General features: G+C 38.5%; 1 protein-coding gene across 1 annotated transcript in view; it reads left to right on the top strand.

Moving 5' to 3' along the window:
- Positions 1-4,351: 4,351 nt before the first annotated feature.
- Positions 4,352-20,014, top strand: part of slc22a2 (solute carrier family 22 member 2) — a 71,992-nt gene continuing 56,329 nt past the window's right edge. Inside the window, exon 1 of the mRNA XM_028796961.2 lies at positions 4,352-4,771. Coding sequence (XP_028652794.2) covers positions 4,373-4,771 — 399 coding nt within the window. The 5' untranslated portion in view covers positions 4,352-4,372. The remainder of the gene's footprint in view (positions 4,772-20,014) is intronic.

Genomic DNA, 20,014 nt, shown 5'->3' with positions numbered 1-20,014 from the left:
ACCCAACGCTGGGGGTAGGCGAGCGAAGCGAGCAGGGGGCGGAGCCCCCTTGTCTACTATATTCTTAAGGGCACAAAGGGTGGAAAAACTCTTTGAATTTGTACTTCCCTATTGAATGCACAGTTAGAGTGCTAGACCCATATATCCACTATTATCAGTGTCCATGTTTCTTTGATTTATATTGTTATGCTGGGCAATGACAGGCAGCACAGACAGTGGTGGGGAAAAGGTAAATTATACATGTGGCAGCAGACCATGGTTGATTACTTAACACTTTTGAAATCAGCAGGAAACTTAAAGGGAGCAATCTAAGCATGAAGATCCTGCCTTGACACAGAAGGACTACAGTATATGTAAGGAGGGAAAAAGGACTCGAAAGAACGAGATTGCGAATACAAGCGGCTGAAATGAGTTTCCTCCGCAGGGTGTCTGGGCTTTCCCTTAAAGATAGGGTGAGAAGCTCAGTCATCCGGGAGGGGCTCAGAGTAGAGCCGCTGCTCCTCCGCATCGAGAGGAGTCAGATGAGGTGGCTCGGGCATCTGATCAGAATGCCTCCTGGACGCCTCCCTGGTGAGGTGTTCCGGGCACGTCTAACCGGGAGGAGGCCCCGGGGAAGACCCAGGACACGCTGGAGGGACTATGTCTCTCGGCTGGCCTGGGAACGCCTTGGGATTCTCCCGGAAGAGCTAGAAGAAGTGGACGGGGAGAGGGAAGTCTGGGCATCTCTGCTCAAGCTGCTGCCCCCGCGACCCGACCTCGGATAAGCGGAAGAGGATGGATGGATGGATGGTTATCGATAATACCAAGTGGAAATAGGGGGTGCTGCAGTTCCACAGTGCCTATACGGGAGCCGCCACTGCTCACCACATCCATAAACCTTCGCTTAGGCCTTCCTCTTTCCTCTTCCCTGGCAGCTCTATCCTTAGCATCCTTCTCCCAATATACCCAGCATCTCTCCTCTGTACACGTCCAAACCAACGCAATCTCGCCTCTCTGACTTTGTCTCCCAACCGTCCAACTTGAGCTAACCCTCTAATGTACTCATTTCTAATCCTGTCCATCCTCGTCACACCCAATGCAAATCTTAGCATCTTTAACTCTGTTACCTCCAGCTCTGTCTCCTGTTTTTTGGTCAGTGCCACCGTCTCCAACCCATATAACATAGCTGGTCTCACTATCATCCTGTAGACCTTCCCTTTCACTCTTGCTGATACCCATCTGTCACAAATCACTCCTGACACTCTTCTCCACCCATTCCACCCTGCCTGAACTCTCTTTTTCACCTCTCTTCCACAATCCCTGTTACTCTGTACTGTTGATCCCAAGCATTTAAACTCATCCACCTTTGCTAACTCTACTCTTTGCATCCTCACCATTCCTCTGACCTCCCTCTCATTTACACACATGTATTTTTTCTTGCTCCTACTGACCTTCATTCTTCTGCTCTCTAGAGCATATCTCCACCTCTCAAGGGTCTAATCAACCTGCTCCCTACTATTGCTACAGATCACAATGTCATCAGCAAACATCATAGCCCTTGGGGAGTCCTGTCTAATCTCGTCTGTCAACCTGTCCATCACTATTGCAAATAAGAAAGGGCTCAGCACCGATCCCTGATGTAATCTCACCTCCACGTTGAACGCATCCGTCACTCCTACGGCAGAACTCACCACTGTCTCACTTCCCTTGTACATATCTTCTACCACTCTTACATACTTCTCTGCCACTCCTGACTTCCTCACACAGTACCACAACTCCTCTTGAGGAATCCTGTCATATGCTTTCTCCAGGTCCACAAAGATGCAGTGCAATTCCTTCTGGCCTTCTCCTTCAGGGTGTCCGGGACTGCAGGGATGCTTGGGGCTGATAAAGGACATTCCTGAAGTACAACTGTTGGAGTTTCACATTGCTAGTTCTATTTCTAGAAAACACTAAGGAACATTAGCAGACTGAGACCTAAAACTCACTTCTGGCCATTGTCCATGTGAACCTGGAGTCGGGAGGTGAGTGGTGACAAGAGCAGATAGACAATGGTGCAATAGCTGTCTTTGTGTCAGACCAAAAGCGGCAGCTAAGTGTTTATTTTTTATCTGATTATGTTTATTTCCTTACTTGTGATAATATTTTGTTGCTAAAACATCCCTTTTTTGCCTTTTTACTCCTTGGTGTTTGTTTTTTTTGAAGGTTTAATGCCCCCTACATGCTAACTGTTTCAAGCCATTGCTGACAAACTCACTACGAAACTGGTTTAAGTCTTCCTGATATGATGTCATTTTCTTATCAAAATGCACAGTTCAGTGATATTAGAAAGTTAATGGAGAGTAGAGGAACATTCCTGGCAACCTGTACAATCTCTGAAAAAAGATTTGGTCTAATGAACAACTTACAGTAATAAACTATGTAATTCTTTACAAAGTTGTCTATTAGAAATGTTCATCTATGTTACAAGATATCACACTCATGGCAGAGTGACAGATCTGGATAGAGTTTACAGGGAGTCAAAGATCACTGAGAAAAACGGTTAGGTGAGAAAAACTGTTGACTATTGATTTGGCAATTTATGAATCTGTAGTTGGTTACGTTTTCTAGTGTTATTTGTTCTTATGGTGTTTGTTTGAATAATCAATAAACATATACATTGACAAAGCAGTGTAATTTAAACTTTCCTTTATTATTTAGCTACTAATATGTATGTATATTGGGCAAAAATATCACTAGCCAGTTCTACTTTTCAAATTTCATTCCTGGAATTAAATTCCTTTGCTTCCTGTTTAATTAAATTTATTGCTGATACCAACAACAAAACATTGATAATGCCAGTATTGTATAATTATGATATGTTGTAAATGTACCTGCATTTGGCTTGTGTTGCACAAATCTGAACTAAGTTTACAAAAGCTTTCAAAAATGAATTACTTTGCACACAAATCCAAACAAATTTTAAAGGTAAAATTTGTAGAGTGTAACAGAAGGCACTGACAAAGTTATCTTTTTATATAATACGCTACAGTGGTTGTTCGTTTGTCTGTCCAGGATTTTAAATCACCTGTAGCTCACAAACCATTTAACCTATTGACCTGAAATTTGGTCCACATATACTACGTGACGTCTACTATCTGCTTTCTGGGTGAGGATTGACCTCCAAGGTTATTCCTCTTTTTATTTTAATTTTTTTTATTGTAGAATCAACTCTCGCCAGTGGCCAGCAGGGCGGCAATGCAGCGCATGCGTACCGGCGCTGTTCTCATTCCCTACCACCTTCGCCGTCACTTCCCCTACCTCTTCATATGTTAAGTCTTCAATCTGCCTCAAGAATGATTTAAGTGCTAGCTTAAGTGAAAAATGAAAGAAAATGTACTAAGTAATTGCAACACAAACACTGACTTAATCAGTTTTAACATGAAAAGATGACGACAAAAGAAGAGAAGAAGCAGGCCGCTAGGGTGGAGAAAAGAAGAGCTGCTCAGGAAGTGGCAAGCGCATCAACTTCTGAGCAAACTAATGCTAAACGTACAGAGAAAGAGTATGAAAACTAGGAATGCTCAAGTCAAGTGTATTCCACCCTTACTGGTTAAAGATAATATAAGATAAAGGTATATATTAGTGATGGGTGCCACTGCAGAGCAGCTTCACAGCCTTGTCACATTCTACATGATTTTTGTATTCTGTGTGAGTTTTTTCTGATGATCTCTGTTTATTTCCAAACAGATCCCAAAGACTTGGGATGTGTGGTTGCTTTGCATGTTGAAAATATCATGGATAGGATTTGTGCATGAGTTTGACTTGCAGTTTATGCATGGCTGGTTGCTGCCTTCCACCTGATAACTGTTTCTCATCTGCCTGGTAATAGAAAAGGACATGCAGAAAGTAACTGGATGGATGATGGAGGTGAGGTTCTTGTTTAGGGAATGGAAGGCACTTTAAGAACACATGACCAAATGTATGTAAGAAAACGTTAAAGCTATGAATAGGTAGTGGGGACTGGGTTTTTGTGGGGGTTAAAGAAGGATATTTCCCATACCAGGCATTTTTGAATAGTTGGTACAAGAAGGACACAAATGACATTGAGAGAGCTATTCAAGAAAACCGGACTGGGTGCTTGCAAAACACCCATGTGACTTAAGAGATGACTGGCCTCTGTTCGGGATGTGTGGTTCTAAGAGAGGCACATGATGGGGTGAAATGGTTCATTTTAAGATTGCTAGCACAGCCAAAATCAGAGATACAATATAACTTTTCTGAAACTGCAGGGGAAACAGGCGTTTTACTGAATTGCAGTAGCACTGCTATGGAGGTGGAGTTGTTGAAATCTCACGCCTCTCCTCTGCTATTTAAATAAAGCGCCCATTGCGCCCCGCTGCACAGCTCTGCAATGATCAACTTTGACGAATTACTCGCAGACATTGGCGAGTTCGGAGCCTATCAAAAATGGATGGCAGTATTGTGTTGCATCCCTGGGATCGTGGCTGCTTTTGTATTCGTGGGCTTTGTCTTTATCGGAGAAAGGCCTCCGTTCTGGTGTCGCGGTCCTGGAGTCGAGACATTCGTGGAGAAGTGTGGCTGGACTCTGGAGGAGGAGAAAAAGTATACGGTACCCACAGGTTCAAATGCTGCCTGTTTCCGCTATGATGTTGAGTGGAACCAGACTGACCTGGAGTGTGCCGCGTGGGAATCGCGCGTGGCAAATGTCTCGGCGATCGACTTGGTGCCAGTGGCTCCATGCGGAGGCGAATGGGTTTATGATTGGAACCGCACCAGCCTCGCAACTGAGGTGAGCGCTGTATGAGTAAGCGTCTATCCAGCTGCCTCTCAAGGCGCTGTTCAGGCAGACACTAGATCACATGAACGTGGAGTTTTTCGATGCGCTATATCTAGCTGTGTTACCGTAGATTAAACACTACACTACACAAAGCTACACAGATGAAATGCGTCATTAATGTAATGAATTATTATTATTATTATTATTCTCTAACAAGCCACATATATTGGCGTTATTGTGCATGTGTTCACACAACAGCTTTTTTCCCGGTATTTCTTTTGTGGCTAATTGTATTTATTTGTTTTAGCTATTCCGGTATACTATTTAAACCTTGTATGTGGAGCGTGAACGTTCGTATTTTTATCATAAATATTCCGTTCAGAGATTAAATGCAAACAAACTGGCTAATTCGAGGAATGCTCCTTGAGTATCTTCCATAGTTGACTTTTACTTTGCACCAATTCCTGCTGGGATCAGTGACTGTCCACTTGGCGCAGAAAATGGACGTATGGATAATACAATTCATAAACAATGAAATAAAAACAAAAAAGTGTTGGGGGCTTCAAAAACTTGTCGAAATAATTTGTATTGTTCCACCAGTAAGTGGCTGACTGAAACAGGTGTAAGTTAACTTTAAGAATATTTAATGCATAATATCTGTAAAATCTGCAAGGATGCATTTTACTGGTCAAGGAAATTAAAAAAAAAACACACATGGCAAATCTGATTTGATTACTCAGGGGTCTGTTCTAAGTTTTACTATATAACTACATACAGTAATCTGCTTGAATTCTTTTTTTTGTTTACTTCAACTTTTAGGTTAGCTAAGTTAGTTACTTAGCTTTCCATGTTGATAACCATTAACCCGTTCTCTGTAGTGCTCTGTAGTTCTCTAAAGTTGATATCCAGCTTGCAGAAAATGTTCCAGTAGTGTATTAAAAGTACAACCTTCTTAGCCTTGGCTGGGGTTAGCTCCAGAAGCTATTTAAACTCCTCCATACTGACAGTGCTGACAAAACAAAGTAGATCAGGCATGACTAATTTATTCTAGTGATTTCTAATATACAGTATAGTTAAGAACATATTCAGACCCCTTATTTTACATTTTGTTATGTTGCATCATATTAACACAAGTATTCAGACCCTTATATCAAATCAAAATAAAAAAAAAATTACTCAGTGCTTCAGTGAAGCGTCTTTGGAAAAACATATAGCCTTGAATCTTCTTGAATATAATGCAACACTTAGATTTGGAGATTTTCTGCCATTCCTCTCTGCAGATCCTCTCGAACTTTGTCAGGTTGAATAGTTACTTTTAAGTCTCTCCAAAGATGTGCTTTTGGGTTCAAGATTGGGCAATGGCCTGGTTACTTTAGGACATTCCTGTCAGGTGTCCTTAAGCCACTCCTGTGTTGTCTTTCCTTTGTCCTGTTAGCCCAGCGTGAGTTCCAGAGTGCTTTAGATAGATAGATAGATAGATAGATAGATAGATAGATAGATAGATAGATAGATATAGCACTATATAATAGATGGATAGACAGACAGATAGATAGATAAAGCACTATATAATAGGTAGATAGATAGATAGATAGATAGATAGATAGATAGATAGATAAGGCACTATATAATAGATAGATAGATAGATAGATAGATAGATAGATAGATAAAGCACTATATAATAGATAGATAGATACTGTAGATAGATAAAGCACTATATAACAGATAGATAGATAAAGCACTATATAATAGATAGACAGATAGATAGATAGATAGATAGATAGATAGATAGATAGATAGATAGATAGATAGATAGATAGATAAAACATCATATAAAAGATAGATAGTTAGATAAAGCACTATATAATAGATAGATAGATAGATAGATAGATAAGGCCCTATATAATAAATAGATACTGTAGATAGATAAAGCACTATATAACAGATAGATAGATAAAGCACTATATAATAGATAGATAGATAGATAGATAGATAGATAGATAGATAGATAGATAGATAGATAGATAGATAGATAGATAGATAGATAAAGCACTATATAATAGATAGATAAATAGATAAAACATATAAAAGATAGATAGATAAAGCACTATATAATAGATAGATAGATAGATAGATAGATAGATAGATAGATAGATAGATAGATAAGGCACTATATAATAGATAGATAGATACTGTAGATAGATAAAGCACTATATAACAGATAGATAGATAAAGCACTATATAATAGATAGATAGACATATAGATAGATAGATAGATAGATAGATAAAGCACTATATAATAGATAGATAAATAGATAAAACATATAAAAGATAGATAGATAAAGCACTATATAATAGATAGATAGATAGATAGATAGATAGATAAGGCACTATATAATAGATAGATAGATAGATAGATAGATAGATAGATAGATAGATAAGGCACAATATAATAGATAGATAAAGCACTATATAATAGATAGATAGATAGATAAGGCACTATATAATAGATAGATAGATACTGTAGATAGATAAAGCACTATATAACAGATAGATAGATAAAGCACTATATAATAGATAGATAGATAGATAGATAGATAGATAGATAGATAGATAGATAGATAGATAGATAGATAAAGCACTATATAATAGATAGATAAATAGATAAAACATCATATAAAAGATAGATAGATAAAGCACTATATAATAGATAGATAGATAGATAAGGCACTATATAACAGATAGATACTGTAGATAGATAAAGCACTATATAACAGATAGATAGATAAAGCACTATATAATAGATAGATAGATAAAGCACTATATAATAGATAGATAGATAGATAGATAGATAGATAGATAGATAGATAGATAGATAGATAGATAGATAGATAGATAGATAGATAGATAGAATAAAAGAACTTTATTTGAAACCAAGAGAAAATTTGGCTTTTTACACAAGATCTTAGTACTAGGGTGTTGTACCGTGTTAGCCATTATGAATGTAGAGAAAAGCCAAGCAAAATGACACCTTGTATTGGCTAACTAAAAAGATTACAATATGCAAGCTTTCGAGGCAACTCAGGCCCCTTCTTCATTACATCTTGCTTGAAGAAGGGGCCTGAGTTGCCTCGAAAGCTTGCATATTGTAATCTTTTTTACTTAGCCAATAAAAGGTGTCATTTTGCTTGGCTTTTCTCTACAGAAGGTCTTTAAATAAATACTTGCATTAATAGATAAATCAACACACACACACACTATCTGAACATACTGGTCTAAACACACACCAGAATAACTAAAAAGGAAGAAAAATTAAAAAGAAAGAAAACCTCTGACATGGCAGTAGCCGTGAGGCATTATGCAGGTGTATTACTATGGGTATGAAGGAGGCCCAGGAGCATTTCTTACTACACTTTTGCTGAATAATTTTTTTGGCTGACATTCCTCAGTGTTAGTGTGTCAGAAGGAGGAAGTAGCATTATTCATAATGCATTCAGTTTTGGAATAATTCCAAGGGGTCCAGAGTGTGTCCCATGGCTGGGCCTACTCTTTTACTTAGCTTGTTAAATGTTTTTATTTGGGATATCTCTATACTTTGCTCCATGCAACTTTCTCTCTGCCCAAACAAATCTCCCCAGTCCTTGCCACTGAAAAACAACCCCAAAAGATGATGCCACCACCATGCTTTACCTTTGAAATGGTATTGCACAGGTGATGAGTGGTGCCTGGATTACTCTTAACATGATGCTTAAAATTGAAATAGTTTAATCTTGGTTTCATTATACTGGAGAATCTTGAGAGTCCTTTGGGTGCCTTTTTGCAAACTCCAAGCGAGATTTTGTGTCTGTGTTTTATTGTAGAGAGGTTACTGTCTGGCCACTCTTCAGTAATGACCGGAACAGTGGATTGTTGCAGTTATGGTTGTCCTTTTGGAAGTTTCTCCCTTTTGGAAGTTTCATGGTGAAAACAATTAGAAGGATATTGGGCTAAGGGAGTAGAGAATAGCAAAGCAGAATCCCCAGCTAACCTGAAAAACATCAACAATTGTCTTTCATTTGCCAGGATGCATTAGGATGATCCCCAACCCTTTTAGCAAAAGCATTCCACAATAAGAACATCATACCAACAATAAAACGTGATAGTAAAGATGTGTTGGTTTAGGAATGCTTATTGTCTTCAGCACCTGCATAACTTGCTAAATTCTGATCTATAGCAGCCAATTTCTTAAAAATGAATTTTGTATCATCTGTTCTGGATAACAGCTTTAATCTGTTAATAGGAACATAGGTTTATAGACTTATAAATGCTTCCTCCTTCATAACTCAAGCTGACAGAACATTAAAAGACAGATAATCAGAATGGGTCATAATTCATAATAAGGCAACAGCTTTGAAAATATTAATACATGAATGCTGTGTGTTGGCTGGAATTCCTTTGTAAAGCAGCATTGCTTTTACTGTTTTTTTGACTAAGACTTAAAGGAGGAACAAGAAAACAGGTGGCTGGTGAAAACCAGAATGTTCATTCAATTGATGTTCCATTCTGATTAAGAAATTAAATGAGAAGAAAATGCCTCTTTGTTGATAAGGCATTCTTTTACCATTGTTTTCTCACCATTATCTTTATTTAACGTATGCACCCAAATGTCAAAAATATCAAGACTGACTTCTTAATGTTCTGTATGTTTCTATACATGTGCACTTAATGGTGAAATTGTGGTAAAGTGGGTAAATTCAGTTCCTTTAGAGCTTTATTGCAGCCCAGTTTTTTTAAATTGTTTAGTATTAATGATATAAGCCACCTAATTAGATGGCTTGTTCCTGTTCTTTTCTTACAGTCTCACAGGAATTACAAATAAAATAGTACTGGTTTTATTTTCAAGTTTGGACAGGTCCGGTGCTACTTCTGTCTCCTCAAATACAGCAGTTGTTTTGCTTCTTATTACATGAACATCTTGTAAAAATTAGATTTTTAATTTTTTTTAAAAGCAGCAGCCAACTAATAATAAATAGGGCTTGAACAACAGAACCCACAGCATTACTGTGTTATCATTGACTGTGATTTATTTGCCTTTCAGATTGTAAGGTTGGAATAGAGGTTAAGAAGATGGAATACTAAAAGTTGTATAAAATGTCTGTAAACACATGACAGAACAGTCACAAGTTCATTTATTCAGGAAATCTGAACATTTGGTTGCTGGCTGTGTTTAATATTACTTCCCAAATTATGCATATTTTCAAAACAACTAACTTTGAGAAGCAAGCAGATATTTTTAAATTATCTGGTTGTATGTTAAAACTGTCAAACTAGCCACACAGTCGTAAACATCACTGCATAAGTATTCTCATGATTAACTCACTCATACTAGGTTTAGTATATCTTAGATAAGGCTGTCATGTCATTTCAACAGTGAACTATCAATTACAGTATGTAGCTGTACTTTTATTTATTACTAGGGGTTTACCCCCTGCTCAATTCGCTCGCCAACCCCCTGGCCTGCGCTACACACCAGCCACTTTGCGTCTCTGTCACTCGCGTTATGAAGAGGGGGGCTAAACGCACCCCAAGGAAATGTGGTTGCTCCTCCGAAACCCCCTCTTAAATGATGTTACAATGGGAAACAAATAGAGTTTTTTTATTACCTCCTCTTTGCTCGATCAGCTGCTGGCTTGCTGCTGCTGCCGTGCCACGTGATCTGCATCTTGCGCGGTGCTTCGAACATTTAAAAGCCTGTACAGCAGCTGTCCTATTCTTTGTCTTTTATTTCCGGCCCCGGGCGTCGTTAAATCTGTTGGCAGAAATTCTCATCTCGCGGGACATGAGTTCTTGGTATTTTTTAGTTTATAATTTAAAAATGGAACAAGAATCTGAAAATCTAACAACATCACATTAAAGTTCGATAAATTCTGAAAAGAGTGATGTCAAACATACAGTATATGTAGGTTATTTTAAAACCTGCATATATGTAGGTTTTAAAATAAGCCCGATTTAAAGCGTAACAAAAAACGTGACATAAAATCGTTGCACTTTTAGGCTTAGGATTTTATATATTTAGAGTAAATTGTTCCTGTAACTGTATATATAAAGTAATAAATGATCAGTTCTTAAAATAGGTTATAAAGCAATTCTATGGTCTAGGAACACTAATCTGCTTTAGTGAAGTTATCTCTCCAAAATGGCTGAGTCGATATTCATAAAATGTTGCTTGCACATTGTTGTTGATAAAACTGAAAACCTACACCTAGGCTTTTTTCAAGGTTCCATCAAGAAACTGGGTTCAATGTGTTGGGGAGACACAAAACCCAAATTGAATTGTGTAATCACTGCCAAATGGTTCTAAAATCCAAAGCAGAAGAGGTAGTGTAGCTGACACATGGGACAATAGCATTTCAGCCAGCAATGACAAAAGGATTACCATTTAAAAAGCACATTACCATGTTGTATCAGTGTTCAATTATTCAACAAGTTATCCAGTTTACTAATGTGTGGTTAAACTTTTTGGAACCCACTAAACCAGGACATGCAAAGAAATAGCATTGATAGTGCCAAATTCTTGGCTTATGAGGTGTGGGAGGTAATGTAGATGGCAGCAGGATCAATCAGCAATGGCAGAAGGGTCAACATTTAAAAAACGCATAAAAATTTATTTTCTTACCTGAACCTTTTATATAAATATCCCCAGGCAGTGCCGGGTATCTTATGATTATTTTTTTGTCTTGCTTATACCCGTTTTTTTCATAGTTATTGAAAATTCTAGCGCAATTGTATTTTATTCAGCCTGGGCTAAAATCTTAGCTCACTGCTGTGTTTAACTTTGTGTGTTCTCCTAATGTCTGTGTATGTTTCTGCATGCATTTTACTTTCTCCTATACCTTAGAGACAAATATTTTAGCTTAACTGCCATCTCTAAATTGGTCCAATGTAGTTGTACGCATGAAAATGTTCTGTGATAGATCTGAGTCCTAGCAAACTGATTGAAGTCATAGACAGCTTTGGTTCTTGACTTTGTCAGCAATTCTACTAGAGTAGGCTTTGGCTTCCTATGACCCAACAACAGAATTAGTCATGTCATTTTTTAACCCACTTAATCCAGACCCGGGTCACAAGAGCCTGTCCCAGCCAGCATAAGGCACGAGGCAGGAACAACACACAAGCCAATTTAGCATTGCAAGCACCTAACCTGCATGACTCTGGAGTATGGGAGAAAACCAGAGCGCTCGGAGGAAACCAATGCAGACACAGAGAGAACATGCAAAGTCCAGGAAGAGAGGACTTGGGAGGCGAATTCTGGCCTTCTTACAGTGAGGCAGCAGCACAACTACTGCATCACTGTGCCACCCTAATAGAATAAGTGTATGTTAGAAATGTAAATGTAATCAATGTCTTTTTTTTCCCAACTTTATACAAATATTTTCAGTCTCTTTAAAAACAAACCTGCTTTTCAACTATTTAAAAATTCCTTAGTAGCTTCCATTTTGCCTTAAATTTTTTAACTCGGAATTGGGATGTAAATATTAATTATTTATTCACTTTGAAATTGAAGTGACATTAAGCAGCCCACAGCTGTTGTTATGTGGCCCCTATGCAAACCAGGGCGGATGCCCTCTTGCGTCCCAGGGAAGATACTGCCTTTCTCCCTGTCCTTCCCTTCTCCAGGCATCCTGGTGGGGCAAGGTCCCTGGTTGTCTGTCACATTGCATAAAAGGGAACCGTGCATACCTGCATGGTGTTACTCAGTTCTACTAGGGGGACAGCTTTGGGCATGACAAGACTGTGCTATACAACTCTTCTTTTCTAGATTATGCCATATAAGTGTATGCTTATAGTGCCAAGCAGCTGCAAATGTACTCAGAAGGCATATGTTTTGCATTAGTATTTATACGGAAAAAGCATCAGCAAGTACATATCACAGCCAGAATGGTGCAAGAGTCTTTTAAACCTGTATTATCTGGCTGCTTGGTGGGTTCTGAGGAAGATGGATGTGGTATAATGGCAGGTCTGCGGCTTAATAGTCAGAAGCCCATTTTAATAAATAAATATTTGAATGGCTGGCCTGATCGCAGTGGTTGTGTGTGCTCGCACAGGTGCGGGAGGTTGGTGGAGTAACTGGGGCGAAAGAAAGAAAGAAACGAAGGTTCAAAGATAGGAAAGAAAAAGAACACAAGAGGTGAAGGGAGCCGGTGCTTGTGAGCGAGTGGATAGGAGAGAAAGTGCAAGAAAAGGCAGACATAATCCCTGAGAGAGCATGGGGAGGACACTCAGGGGCTGTTGACCTCTCCAGTTGAGCAACCTGCAAACTGGAGTGACTTACACATTGCCTGGTTGAAGCTACACTGCATAAGGCTAGGAGAAAGGCAGCTGGAGCCGCAGGGGTAATGGAAGGCTCAGTGCGGAATCCTGCGGGTGGTGGCATGGACCACAAGGATGTGAGCCTTGCCAGAGTCTGGCAACGGGAGTCAGAGGCTCGGGGTGTTGGTCCTGCCAGGAGCCAGAGACAGCTGCTAGTGCCTAAGCCTAGGAACAAGGGTGGAGAACGTTGGCTGAACTGTCAGGTGTCTCTTCAGCTGCAAGACTTTGACTGGGGCTAGGCTGAGGAGACAGCCATTTTTAGGTGATACACTGTACAGTAATCCCTCGCTACTTCGCGGTTCACTTTTCGTGGATTCACGACTTTGCGGATTTTATATGTAAGCATATCTAAATATATAACGCGGATTTTTCGCTGCTTCGCGAGTTTCTGCGGACAATGGGTCTTTTTACTTCTGGTATTTGCTTCCTCAGTTGGTTTACCCAGTTGATTTCATACAAGAGATGCTATTGGCGGATGGCTGAGAAGCTACCCAATCAGAGCACGCAGTTAAGTTCCTGTGTGCTGCTGATTGGTTCAGCGATGGAGTGCTGCATTAACCAGGAAGTCTCATCTCACTCATTCAGCATTAACGTGCTCTTGCTACTGCATTCAGGGGATTATCACCTTCATCGTCATCATTTTTACTGTGCAGTATATTCATCACCATCATCACGTCATATATAGCTACGTGTACTTCGCTATACAGTAAGTGTAAACTTATCTACCGATTTCATATTGCTTAGCAGTTGTCCCTGTTATTAATAGAGTAAAGGGTGGGTTGTAAACAATACAGGGAGGGTTTAAAAAAGTCCAAATACACGTTAAATAATTAAATAAATATGGTGTCCCTACTTCGCGGAAATTCAGTTATCGCGGTCGGCCTTGGAACCTATCTCCCGTGATAAGTGAGGGATTACTGTATACACTGTATTTTTTAAAGATGGATAACCTGGCTGTGTTTTAACCTCACTTTAATAAATTATTTATGGAATTGTTTTTAACCTCCAGTATCGTTGTTTTCTATTGGCTTATTTATTTATTGAACATTTTTACACTGTACTTTTGGATGCTAATTTGTTTTGGTTATTTTAATAAAAGTACTTTTGTACTTTTATGTACCTACCTTTTGCTTTGTGTGAGTGTCTTCATCTGCTGGCTCATTCTCTCGGGTATGTTATCGGCAGTAGTAAGTTCAAGAGGCTCATGCAACCAGTAGCATGGAGCTGACCCGCACCATCACAATGGAGCATACAACATTATGCCACATGACATGGGCACAGCTTGCCCTTCATACTGAATCTTAAACCTTTCCTTTCCTTGTAACCGCACACTTTTTATCTGCTCTTTAATGGTAATTGTCATGGCTCTTTGAACAGCCTTATTATTTATCATTTTGTAAGGGACATCAGACATGTAATGAAGATGTTTATGTTTCTGCCATTATTGGATGACTGATGTCATCTAGGCAATGTCTGCCTCTACACACTACAATAAAAAAGTTTTGTCTTAGTGAAAAATAACAATAACAACAACATTAATTTTTATAGCACAATGTAGCAGAAAATTCTTTACAAGATGACAAAGAGAAAGTTACAAGAAAAGAAAAATAATTAATATTAAAGAATAAGTAACATCAAAACAGCATAAGGTCAGATGGCTGGGAGGACAGAAAAAGTAGTTAGGTTGGAGAAAAAAAAAAAACAAAATCTGCCATGGTTCCAAGGCTAAAAGACCACCCAGCCCCCCTCCTGGGCATTCTACCTAACATAAATGATCCTAAATCAGACCTCTTTGTTTTCATGCTTCACGTGATAGTATTTGATGATGTTGGCCTCGTGGACAGCTGAGACACCTGCCTTCATTCCATCATCTTGGGGGTTGCACGGTGCTTTGATCAGGTGGTAGCAGCACAGATCGTAACCACAGAAGAACCAGAAAAGACAGCTTAGTGCAGTGGGGCTTATTACAGATTGCTGATCTCTGAAGAATATGGTAAGTCTATACACAGGTGGGACTAATGCTTAATTTTTGAAAAAAAAAACCATCTGCTCCCTAACTGAGAAGATTAACACAGAGTACAAGCACAAGCATTCTAATCTAGAAGCTGGAAGTCATTGAATTATGCTATAACACATGTCACAGGACTGAGTTTTTGAAAATTTAAGGAGAACACTTAATGTGGTACTGCTGAAAGATCTGTTAGGTTTATATTCAAAGTACTGTATACCTGTTTGTTAAATTAGTATCCAACTAAAATATAGGAGAAATAGCAAAATGAAAAAAAAAAACACAGAAAATAAATTTGGGTGCATTTTAGGTTGACATTAGCTTGGACAAAAGATATTGAGTTATGTAAACATATTAAAATGTTACAGACAGCAAAATGATAATTCTTGATTTTCGGCGATGAATGATTCAAAGTGCAGTATGCAGATTGAGTAAATATTTGCTGAATCACAGGAAGCAGCAAGTCATAATGTGAGGAACATTTCAAGATTAAGGGGCCTCATTTATATAATTTTGCTTAGATATGAGCAAGAAAAAAATAGAAAAATGTTCACAGCAAAAAAAAAAGAAGTATTTACGCACATTAATACACAATTTACCCTGTATAAATAACAATCACCTTGTAAATATCTGTACATAAATGAGCTTTGAAATGCTCCCTGAAACGTCAAATATACAAAATGCTAATCAATCTCATACATATTCATTCACAATTCTGCAGAATCTTATTGGTTGGTAGAGTAGCTCCCTCTTCACGTATTGAGACCCCACCACATGCATCCAAGAATATCTGACTGTGTAAAATAATGTGCAGCATTATAATGCTTCTCCTCTGTATTTTGGTGTTCTGGGAAAGGCGTACGGCACCAACGTCTGAGTAGATAGCCACTATGACCTGACACATATAATGACATGACTGCTATTACAATGAATAGTACAGGCGACACAAAATACTTAGGGTCAGCTAGTTACCTTATCAACAAACAGTCACAACACACAGCACCATCACATCAAAGCTACTTTGCCTAAAAATAAATGAATCACAAGTTCACATAGGTCACAGAGATAAGACGTTTGCCAGTCACAACTTGGATGAATTGTGTTTTAATGGAGCTTACCTGCTTTAGGTTAGCAAAAGCAGCTTCATTCTCATGCAGTTTATTGTAATATGAGTTCAGTAAAGCACTCTGATTATGTTAGAAGAACTAGACACTGCTGCAAATTTTTCATTTTATGTTGGCAAAAACATACTTTGTGCCTCATCACTCAGTTAAGTGCTTCCAGCACAATGGGCATGACTAATTGAAGCTCGTATGAGATACTGTTGACCTGTTGGCCATTTCCCTGAGAAATGACAACAGGTTGCCAATGAAAAACTCCAAAAGTTCTTTAGTGCAAATACGTAGCATTGGTACTCTTAAAAGGGAACTAAAATATAGTTTATGCATCATATACATTGTTTTTGAGGTGTAATATGTTTGTCACGTCAATATACACTATAGTAATGACCCAGTGATATGACTTATTATGAGTGCGAGTCGTCATTTCCATGCTTCAACAAGGGTGTTGCCATTTCCCACTTTCTCCAAAATGTTATGTACGAATGGGTCAAAGCTACCATAAATATATGCATGTTTCCCGTCATATTTTCTTTTATAAATCCCGATGTTTGCATGGGAAGTTGTGTTTACACATTTCAAGCCTTTTTTTGTGTGTACACAAATGTTATAAATGAGGTTCCAGATGATGTTAGAAAACGGTCCCACAGGGATCAATGTTGGGGTGACTTCTCCTTTTAGAATAAAAATATAACGGTTGGTTCAATTGACTAACGACACTTACAGTAACTAAGAGTAACAGATGGCATGGAACCAGCAAAATTATTATTGGAGGACCATAGCAGAATTCCGATTTAGGCATATTTGTGGTAGTTGAAATTTAAAGTAAACTAATTTAAACATTACACATAGGAAGTAAAAAATAAAAAATATGGAGTTGGTCTCGACCGTTATAGGAGATGGACGTCTGAAGCAGAGCTCCGCTTGCAGCGGCTTTAATTTCCCACGTATTTCACTTTGTTTAGAGGTATCCTGTATTTAACCCGACCAAGGAACTTCCACTACAATATACAAGCATCAGTAACAAGAAGAAAAGTCAGAAAGAACCGGAAAAGAAACATAAAGCTGCTTCAAAGTCTGGACAGACATCCGGCCCGAGTGTAAGGTATGGCCTCTTGGAAACTGACTTGGAACAGGCAGACGAAGGCGCAGATCTCCTGGGACCCCGCTCCATTGTTTCGTCTCCAATCGAGAGTGAAAACGGGAGCGAAGGTGCAAGTGATACAGGTGATACATGTCGCGCTGGATCGCCGATTTCTGAGGTTCATTCGAGACTAGAAAAGGCCCTGCGGGATGTGCTTTCATCTACTCATCGCGAGCCTGCAGCACCTGCCGTAACAGGAGCTACACTTCCACTCGCAGAGCATGAAATCCGAAGCGAACTGTCCGAACTGAAAGAGATGATTGCTACACTGGCTACGGCCATAAATGAGCTTAAGAAAGAAAACAAGAATGATCTTATGAAGTCTAACATTGAGCTTAAGAAGGATGACAAAGACCGGGAAACGCGTCTATTCAAACGTTTTGACGTGAACTTTAAAGGCATGTTTGAGAAATTAGAAGAACACATCGAAGAAAATAGATTCAAACTGAAAATGCTTACCGACCAGATTAAAGACGTTACAGATCAGCTGAATGACGTTAAGCAGGCATTCACGGCTCAAGTTGAAACAGCGGAACAATTGGCGTCTAACGCCGATGAAAAAGCCACAGCTGTGAGTTCCGAATGCAAAAAACTCGGAGACAGACTTACGGCCCTGGAAGAAGGGCACAGAAGAAATAATATAAGAATTGAGGGTATACCTGAGAAACGAGAAAGCTCAAGCCCAATGAAATTTGCCGTAGAATTACTGTCTAAAATAATTGGGGATGATTTTAAACTCGACAGTGAGATAGCAGCTGCTTATCGCACATACAGTTCTAGTACCTCTAAACCCAGGTCTTTTATTGTCCGCTTCGAGCGACTAAGATGTAAGCTTGATGTGATGGCACTTCTCAGACACAAGCAGGAAATTATATTTGAAAATAATCTTATTCGTATTTTCCCCGACTTCTCATCATCAACAGCTGCAAAACGTGCAGCCTACTCTGACATTAAAAAGTTGCTATGGGAAGCCGATATCAAATACAGCCTCTTGTATCCCGCCAAACTGAAAGTGGAAGTTCAAGATCAATATTATATTTTTTCAAGCAAAGAAGAAGCCAAAAAAGAATTAAAGAAGCTGTTTCTGAACTTTTGAAAGTTAATAAGGAGCCGTATTCTATCAAGGCATGGGAAGGACCTGTCATCTGCTCTCTGGATCCATATTTAAAGAGACTGGTATTATAATTATACATCTTTTCTTTATCTGGACATTATATGTTTTGTCTTAATCAGAGTTATAGACATGAGTGTGGAAGTAATTAAAGTAGGATTTGTTTTTTTTATTACCTTAAAGTAGACTGTTTAACATCATACACTTGGTCTATTGCTATTTATACTATTTATACTATTACATTATACTATTACAGTAGGAATTATCATGTTTATCCTAGACTACTTTTTAAAATCATTCCCAGGGTTCATTATTTTTTTATCTTAATATTTTAATTTTTAAAATTGCTGAAGATTATTTTAAGCTTAGATTGTTATTGATTATATTTTTGGCAGATAGTATTAAGAATTCAGCTGCAATAGATATCTCTTTGTTTTAATTCTCTAAGGCCGCTGCGGGGTCGTGTTTGCTTTGTTTTGGACGTGCTCTGTCTCGTTGTATGTCAGAGGACTGGGACATCGCGAAGTGGGATCAAGCCTCATGTGGGGAGGCAAAATGGGGGGGTGGGGGGATAAAGGGGGGAGAGAAGGAGAGCAGGCTATATCTAATCTATTCTTCTAATCCCTATAACTATAAATATCAATGCAACAATAGGCTAAAATGCAATACCTCATGGGGAAATTTTAAACTAAGATTGAAACTGCCTCATTACCAGTTAAGACTATAAAATGGCATTAAAAACTCAGAATCAGTGTCTCCATGATGGGACAGTTAACTTTGTGAGCTGGAATGTTAAAGGCCTGAATCACAAATTAAAGAGAAAGTATGCTCTCACCTAACAGGCTTAAACGCTAAAATAGTATTTTTACAGGAGATCCACTTACTAAGTAAGGATCAGTTCAGACTACAAAAAGACTGGACTGGCCAAATGTTCCATTCTAGCTTTATAAAAAAAAGTAGAGGGGTGGGAATTCTCATACACAGAACAGTTCCATTTGTAGCATCAGATGTAGTATCGGACCCCGAAGGGAGATATGTGATGGTCATGGGCAACTTATATAACAGTAAAATGATTTTGATAAAAAAATAAAAAATATTTATATTGTGAGTAAATGAGAAACTTAAAAAGATATTTTATTAAGGGACTTTAATGCTAATTTAATCTTCTCTTTTATCTGTGGTGAAGAACGAGAAGAATCCATTGAAATGGTGAAGAAAGCTTGGTAAAATATTTCTGTATTTGAGATCAAAAAATGTAGACACAGATTTTGCATGGATGATGGAGTAATGATTATCTACAGGCGAAATATCAGTTGTATTACAGACCCATGAAAATCTCATCAGATTTTCCGAAGCAAACAGCGAGCTTGTCGATGGTTAACATGCATTCAGGACTGATCTTCCTGTAGATCTGGGTATCATCCACGTAGAGTTTGTCTGCAATCTGATCACTTTATTATAATAAAAAAATCTTGGGACAAGACAAGACTTTTTGAAGAGACTTTTTGGGAGGAAGTCCTGCGAGACA

This window comes from Erpetoichthys calabaricus, chromosome 3, assembly GCF_900747795.2.
Source record: "Erpetoichthys calabaricus chromosome 3, fErpCal1.3, whole genome shotgun sequence".
Lineage (NCBI taxonomy): Eukaryota > Metazoa > Chordata > Cladistia > Polypteriformes > Polypteridae > Erpetoichthys > Erpetoichthys calabaricus.
The sequence above is the reverse complement of the archived record's forward strand: the minus strand, read 5'-3'. Positions and strand labels throughout refer to the sequence as shown.